We start from the raw sequence: 7,923 nt of genomic DNA, 5'->3' as shown, positions 1-7,923 counted from the left end.
TTGACCCGGTGCTGTGGGGAAACCCCAGATGGAATGCGACATGGAATCCAGGGGGACCCCTGACTGCTGGAGGTGCCTGGGTCCCGCCCCCGCGCCCTCCCTCCCCGGCCCCAGCCAGGGTGGGACACAGAGCTGCCAGGGACGTATCTGTCCTCGCCCAAACAAAGGCCGCCCGCTCTCTGCCCGTGCTGGCCGGCTAGGGCATCACCCACCTTCTCAGGCAGGAACACCGAGGGGCAGTTTGGGGCCCAGGGGCAGGTTTTGGGGACGGAACTCTGCCCCTAGGATCAAGAGCTTGGGACCTCACTTTCTCCTCTGGAAAGCTGGGGGTGGGGCAGAGTCGCTGTTCAGAAACAAACGTCTATGCCTGTGACATTTTAGAGATGTGGGTAGGACTGCCAGATTTCACGAATAAATATACAGGACACTCAAGCAACTCTGAGTTTCAGATAAACAATGAATAATTTTCTTTCAGAATAAGGATACCCCAGCTGGGCGTGGTGGCGCACGCCTGTAATCCCAGCACTTGGGAAGCTGAGGCAGGAGGATTGGTGCAAGTTCAAGACCAGCTTGGGCTACAAAATGAGTTCAAGGCCAGCCTGAACTGTATAGCGAGACCTTGTCTCAAAAAGACAAATAATAATAATAAAAAGAATAAGGACACCCCATGTAATACACTGAAATTTGTTGTTTATCTGAAATTTAAATTTAATGAGGTGTCCTGTCGTGTGTGTGTGTGTGTGTGTGTGTGTGTGTGTGTGTGTGTGTGTGTATGTGTGTGTTACTGGGAGTAGAATCCAGGGCCTTCACACTGTGCTCCAACCCCAGCCCTTTTCATTTTTTACTTGGAGTCTCAGTCTTGTTATGTTGTTACATTGCCCAGACTGGGCTCAAACTGGAGATCCTCCTGCCTCAGCCTCCTGAGTGCTGGGATAGGTGTCCTGTCTTTTTTCTAGCAACCCTAGATGTGGGTCAGGTGGATGCTGGAACCCCTGGAGAAGCAACACCAACCTTCCCCCACTGTTCAGCCCCTGCCAGGGTACTGCTGTCCGCCTGATCCCTTCACGATGCAGCCTTCCCAGCCTCCCACCAGGGTTTCTCAGCATCTGTTCCTCCTCCAGCCTGGGTGGGGTGTGGAGGGTGTGTAGGTGTATGCCAGGCCATGGGGCTGCAGCAGGAGGCCCCAGAAGCCCAGAAGTGAGGTGGTGTTGGGAGAAGGTTCCTGCAGTCTGTGGACTGGGGCTCCTGGCCCAGGGAGTTTGGGGTCTCATGCAACTGCAGGGAGAGGAGGCCAGAGGTCCCCCTACCGCGCGTGTGCCCCAAGCCCACAGTCGCTCTTGGCTCAGGAGAGGGAAGGTTCTAATTTTAAGGGCCAAAAGGGACCAAGAGATGAGAAACAAGCAGCGTGAGAGAGGGAGACAGAGGCTAGGGAGAGAGACCAGGAGGGCCCTGAAAAAGACTCGGAGACAGGGGTTGCGGGTAGGACCAACAGAGTGCAGGGAAACAGCCACAGATAGAAAACAAACTCTCCTGCCGAGACTAACAGAGAATACTGCAGGGAAAACCCGAGGACACACAGAAGTTGGGAAAGCACTCTGGAGGCTGAGGCAGGAAGATCGCCAAAAGTTTAAGGCCAGCCTACACTAACTAGTGAGACCCTGTCTCAACTCCTAACCCACTAGAAAGAAAAAGGAAAAAAAAAAAAAAACAAATTGAGAGAAAGTAGATGCTCAGGGAGATGGGGAGACAGGAGACTGGATGAAAAGGGGAGATGGGGGGGTCCATACAACTGACGACGGGACTGCGGCAGAGGAAAAGCAGAGAACGAATCTCTAAATTGGGGTGTTTTTCGGGAGCAAAGTCCCAGCGGAGACCCCGTCACACCTAAGAGCCGGCCTGGCGTGCCAGATTCCGGCCCCAGGCCTCTCGGACCCGCCCCACATCTCTCCGGCCCGCCCCCGCGAGGGTTGCGGGGGGTGGGGGGTGGGGGGTGGTTCCCGCTGTCCCTCCAGCGTCGCGGGCGATGCTGCCCCCTGGCGGCGCGCGGGCCCCAGGATCTGGGGAACCCTTCCACCCCCGGCATTCGCGTCCCTTTCTCTAGTCGGAGAGGAAATGTACCCCACGTTCCCGGGATTCAGGAGGAGGCTGGGGGACACGAATCTCAAGTCAGTCTGAAATCTGCCGGGCTGCCCTCCCTCTGGAGTGACGCCTCTCCCCGCACCCCCACTCCACGCACTCCACCCCTGCCCAACCCAGCTTTCGCCTCCCGTCCCTCACCCTAGAATAGAAATGAGGAGGGGCTTCCAGCGGCCGGGGCCCTCTGTCTGAGCCCCTCTCCCAATCCCTGTCAGGCGCAGCGCCCCAAAATCTGCAACCTGAGGGAAATCAACTGGGGCCATGGGTAGCAAGGGGTCACTCAGCAGTCTTGAGCTGATCCCACATTTTTTTTGTATCGGGAATTGAACTCAGGACTTCGCGTTTGCCAGGTAAGCAAGATGATCTATAGCCCCAGACCAGACTCCACAATTTTTTATTTTGTATTTGTTTATTTTTTTGAGACAGGGTCTCACTATTCAGTTCAGGCTGGCCACGGGCTGGAGATATAGCTCAGCAGTACAAGCGCCTACTTGGCAAAGTGCAAGGTCCTGAGTTCGATGCCCAGTATCTACCAAAAAAAGAAAAAAGAAAAATTGAGAACTCGGGCTGGCCTGGACTCACTATGTAGCCCAGGCTGGCCTCAAACTCGCGGTGATCCTCTTGCCTCAGCCTGCCTCAGCCTCTGGAGTGCTGGAATTACAGGTGTGCGCCACCACACCCGGCCATCCACAATTTTTTTGTTTTGTTTTGCTTTTTCCGGTACCGGGAACCGAACTCACAACCTTGCGCTTAGCCAGGCAGGCGCTGTGCCGCTGAGCTAAATCCCCAGCCCCTATCCACAATTCTAAAACATTAATCTCTTCTACCTCCAATTCCGAAACCCTACACAGACTTTCTCCCTGCCCCGCCCCTAACCTGAACCACTTCTCCCTCTCCTCGCCCTCCTTTCCCCTCCCCCTTCCTCCTCCCCTTCCCCACCCCTTCTCCGACCGGCCCCACCCAGGTGCTGCGTGCCCGCCCCGTCCCGGGCGGGGCCCATAGGTGCAGAGAAGTGGGCGGGGTTGCGACCCAGCCTCCCCTCCGCCCTTCCCCGGGGAAGCTCAGTGGACCCGGGTCAGGATGTCGGACGCCAGGGTCCCGGGTCTCGGGCTCACCCTGCTGCTCACGCTGCTGTCCGGCCTCCTCTGGACAAGCGCCTGGGAGGTAAGGTTGCTGCACTCGGGGGTCTACGAGGAGGGGCAGGGGCCCCTCTCTGGAGCCCGGTCCCCACCTTCCGTTGTCGGGTTTCCTCCTGACCCCGCGCAGTTGGCAACTTCCTTTCTCTTTCGATTGGGGAGGTGGGGAGCGCCGAGGGAGGCCCTTGGGCAAGCCTGGGCGTCCTCGCCACGGAGGACGGAGTCGGGGGACCTGCCCGCGACAGCCCCCTGGATACCTGGGCGGACTTTGACCCGCTTGGCCAGCTTTCCAGCTCCCTCTAGTCCTCAGCGTCAGAAGACGCCTGAGCCAGGCGGACGTCTCTCTAGCCTGTTCCTCCGGCGCTGGGTGACCTTGCGGCAGTCCCAGCCCTCTCTGGGATGGTTGCTTTGCTCGTGCCCTGCAGGAGGGGAGGTTCCAGGCCTATTCCCAGTCAGGGCCGCATTCCAGCCTGCCGTGACCTCTGACCTGCTGCCTGACCCGGTGTGATCGGGGGAGATGGGTGATTCTCGGAGAGGTCAAGGCTGAGGATGCCTGGGCGGGTTCCTCTCACAGATTCTCCCTAAGATACACACAGATGCAGGCCCAGGACACGCTGCAACTTCCTGCAGCTGGCGACCCCCAGGGCAGTGCCGGGCTGCACCCCATTATGGTCACCACCCCAGGCTGGGCGTGCAGACCTCTGCCGGAGCCCGTCCTGGCCCCTGCTAACTGGGGAGAGTGCTGGGTTCCTTCCACCTCCTGGAGCATCTGCTTGTAGATTCGGTCCAACACCTCCTCCAGGGGGTGGTCGCTGTCAACGCCCATTCAGAGAGAGGAAACCGTGGTCCCCAGCGTCACCTTGATGGCTTCAGAAGACTCAGGCTCTGACCCACTCCAGCAGGACCACCCCCAGTTAAAATGGGGAGAGGTAAGGGGGGAAAGGCATTCCCCTCAAGCAGGAAGTGGGACGAAGTTTATGGAAGCTGTTAATTACCCATGACTTCTCAGTTGGCGTCTAGGAGAGGGAGGCTCGCACGGGACCCCTTGGTCTGTGTGGAACTCTGCAGTCACCCCTGCGTGCTGCGTGACTGGCGGGCTCACACCTGCCAGCCTGCAGGGGCTGTGCGGGCTCCTTCTTCCTGCTCCTGTCCCCCTTAAAAGGCAGAGCTTGTAAAGAGGTGCTGAGACTGAGCAAATGGAAAAGAGGAATCACCCCAACTATGACTTGTCTCGGCACTCTTATCTTTCCTGGTGGGATCAGCAAATGAAATGCTACTTTAATTATTTTAAGTAAAAGATAAAGATAATGGTTTTGGAGAGAGGGTACTGGGCATTAAATGCAGGGTCTTCATCTCCTGCTCTTTTTTTTTTTTTTTTTTTTTTGTAAGATAAGATCTGGCTCTGCAGTTCAGGCTGGCCTTGAGCTCACTTTGTAGCCCAGGCTGGCCTCAAACTCGCAATGATCCTCCTGCCTCAGCCTCCCGAGTGCTGGGATTACAGTACGCCACCACACCCGGATCCTGCTCTTTTTATTTTGAGATTAGGATCACTCAATTGCTCAGAGTGGGTGTGAGCTTGTGATCCTCCTGCCTCAGCCTTCCAGAGTGCTGGGATGGCAAGTGCCCTCCAGGACACTGGCTTGTCTTCCTATTTTGAGCCCTGGTTGTTGGGCTCAAGTGGCTAAGGTGGGGTGACCAATAACCCTGTCATTTCCTGTGTCCCTGCACCTGTATGGCTCCTTCACCCTCACAGCCTAGGAGCAGCCAGGGTGAAGTCAGGTAGTCATCAAATACTTATTCATTCATCCTGCACATATTTGGACTGTTGGGTTCTCAGCAGCGATCAAAACAGAAAACCGTGGCCCGCATGAAGTTTACACTCTATCAGGCAGACACTTAACGAGATTAACCGTAGGATGCTGGATGTTGGTAGGTGTTGCAGAGAACAGTTAAACCTCGAGGAAAGGGGAGCTTGGGGGATGTGGTATAGTCGCTGTGGTTGGACAGGCAGGTCTCAAGCAGCCCTGCAGACACCTGGGGGAAAGGCTGGGGCCACAAATGCTGCAGACGTTGTGCAGTTCTGACTGAGCGCTCTGAATGCCCTGCGGAACTGGACAGATGAGAAAGAAGGGAGGCTGAGGCAGGAGGATCGAAAGTTCAAGGCCAGGCTGGGCAACATAGTGAGACTAGTCTCAAAATAAAAAGGGTGGGGTTGCAGCTCAGTGGCACAGCACTTGCTGGGCGTGTGTGAGGCCCCCTGGGCTCAATCCACAGCACTGCAAAAAGAAAACAGTGTCCTACGGGGACAAGGAAAGTTGCTGATCCCTGGACTACAGCTGTCTTGGGCAAGGAATTGATGGGTGGCCGGGAGTTTCCAGATTTGGGAGTGGGAATGTGCCGGGGGCAGGGGGAAGAGGCAGGAGAGCCAGCTGGCAGGGGTCAGTGGGACTCCGGTCTCCGACGTGTGCTACACCTGGATGAATTCCGGTGGAGACTCCACCTTCCGTTTATGAGCCGCGACCTCTGCCTCTTCTTCCACAGACGACGTCTAAGTCCAAGTGCGATTACCTTCCGTAAGTGCAGGACTGCGGCTGTGACCTCCACTCAGGGTGGTGGGCGGGCCTGGGTTGAGGGCCCGGCCCCTCACCCATCCTCCTCACCCCCTACCCCAGCAGAGACCGAGATGCAACCCTCCCTCCCTTCTTCCCTTGGCACCTGGGGACTGGCCACTAGTGTAATCCCCACCTCCCTCCTGCAGGCGCAGGCCACCTCCCCTGAGGGTCCCCGAGAGGGCAGTGGGCAAAAGTGTGTGCTGATAATACTGATATATAAATAAACTCCCAGCAGCTGAGCACAGCGAGAAGTGGCTGGGGAGAGTCTCAGGCAGAGCAGCGTTTCTATGGAGTCGGCACCGGGTGACCCAGACGCCCCTTGCCTGCCCAGCCCGAGCGCTGTGGGTACCGTTGGGTGCTCGCTTCTTCTGCACTTAGCTCCCCGCTCCCAGCACTGCCTCTCTTCCTCTGTCCTTTTGAGTCAACTGAGCAAAGTCAGAGCCACTGCAGCCCTCAAGCCCCGCCTGCCCAGGGGGGTGGGTGGGGTGCTCGTGCCACCCAGTAACTTTGCACAGGGCCAAGCCCAGGGCCGGGGTCCCCCTGCCTGCCCACTCTGGTGCCAGCAACCTTTTTCTGCCCCTTCCCAGAACCTGCTCCGAAGGATCGCGGTGCTGTAAGGAGAGCTGCTGCGTGAAAGATTTCTTCACCGGCCCCTTGAGGTGAGCCCAGGGCCAGCTGCTGCAAGCACAGGCCACGGCAAGGATGGGAGACACCCTGCTGGGGGTGGTGGCCTGGGCAATCAGGGTGACGTCGGTGCCTCTGCCGCAGGGTTTTCCTCATCTGCCTCTCCGTCATCGTGCCCATCCTGTGCTGCTGCGGCCTCCTTAAGCACTTCTGCATCAAACGCTATCTCAGAGCGCTGCAGCAGGGCCCGGCGCAGGCTCGCCAGCAGCCCTCAGACCCGGCCAGCACTGCGCCCCCAGAGGAGCTCCAGGAAGCCACCTTTGGGCCCCCCCCACCCTACAATGAGGTAAGTCTTTCCTGTCCCAGGCGCTGCCCCCAGCACCGTGTCACCCTCTCCTGGCCAGCATGAGGGGCTGGTGGCCACGGGGCCAGGCCCTGGGAAGACCAAGTGTCCTCTTCTCCTGCAGGTGGTTCTGAAGCCCATCCTGTTCCCGCCTCCCATGGAGCCCCCGCCTCCCATGGAGCCCCCGCCTCCCTACAGCCTCGGGCCTGAGGACCACACAGGCACACACAGCGGCATCGACAACCCAGCCTCCGACCTGGCACCTCCCCGGTGACCTCCGGAGCAAGCCAGCGACAGCTGGGACTCCTGTTCAGCCCCCCTGATACCCTGCCACGGCTCTTCCTTCTTGGATTTAACTTATTGCTTTTCTCACCCCTGTTCCTCCCAGCCCCCTCTTGCCCTTGGGCCAGGACAGGACTGGAGCAACTGTATCTGTCCTTCTTCCAAGTGAAGGGCCGCTGGGAGCAAGGTCCGGCTGCGGGAGGGACCTGCAGTGTATGGGCTACTCCGTGGAGTGGAGAGCAGCCTCTTGCTGGAGGTATACAAGTCATGACCGCACAGCTACTCTGGGATATTCTGAAGGCTTTCTCTGCCCACGGAGGACTGACTGGGTGGCTCCGAGCCACCTTCCAACTCTGCCTGAATAGAGAAGACCCCATTGTAACCCCAACACAAGTGCTCACTAAATTTGTCACTGACTGTTGCTGCGTCTGCCTTTGGCTGTGCAGGTGGGGGCGGGTAACCTCAGGCACTGCTGGTATGTGTGGGGTGTCACTGTGCAGAATTCACCCACGATGACCGCTGTGAGCAGGTTGGCCACCATACGTGGGGACAATCCACCCAGGTTACCCAGGCTTTGGCCTCCAGTTCCTTGAGGCCTCTGGGTGCTAACAAGCTAGAAATGGGCTGATGTGGTGGTCTTGTGATATGGCGCTCAGATAACAAAGGTCTGTCATGCTGTGTGAGTCGGTCCCTTTCCTGTCCACAGGGACAAAGCACCTGACACCTGCAATGAAAGGAGGAAAGGCTTACTTCACAGTTTCAGTGGGTTCAGTTCATGGTATGCCACACC

The 7,923-nt window shown here is 57.9% G+C and overlaps 1 protein-coding gene across 4 annotated transcripts; it reads left to right on the top strand.

Moving 5' to 3' along the window:
* The first annotated feature begins 3,149 nt into the window (after positions 1-3,149).
* On the top strand, positions 3,150-7,554 carry Tmem92 (transmembrane protein 92). 4 transcript variants are annotated; one of them, XM_013519101.1, is made up of 6 exons: positions 3,150-3,300; positions 4,052-4,201; positions 5,814-5,845; positions 6,472-6,543; positions 6,653-6,854; positions 6,976-7,554. In XM_013519101.1, exons 1-6 carry the CDS (start codon positions 3,217-3,219, stop codon positions 7,123-7,125), a joined length of 690 nt encoding a protein of 229 aa, XP_013374555.1. In that variant the 5' UTR covers positions 3,150-3,216; the 3' UTR covers positions 7,126-7,554. The 4 variants fall into 4 exon arrangements, with proteins under 4 accessions (XP_013374555.1, XP_013374556.1, XP_013374554.1 ...); XM_013519102.1 differs by lacking the exon at positions 4,052-4,201; XM_013519100.1 differs by lacking the exons at positions 3,150-3,300; positions 4,052-4,201 and adding an exon at positions 6,120-6,225 and having other exon boundaries at positions 4,751-5,845.
* Positions 7,555-7,923: the final 369 nt, after the last annotated feature.

Source organism: Chinchilla lanigera, unplaced genomic scaffold (assembly GCF_000276665.1).
Source record: "Chinchilla lanigera isolate Chin_1 unplaced genomic scaffold, ChiLan1.0 scaffold00050, whole genome shotgun sequence".
Classification (NCBI taxonomy): domain Eukaryota; kingdom Metazoa; phylum Chordata; class Mammalia; order Rodentia; family Chinchillidae; genus Chinchilla; species Chinchilla lanigera.
Note: the sequence above shows the minus strand (reverse complement) of the source record. Positions and strands in the feature narration are given on the sequence as shown.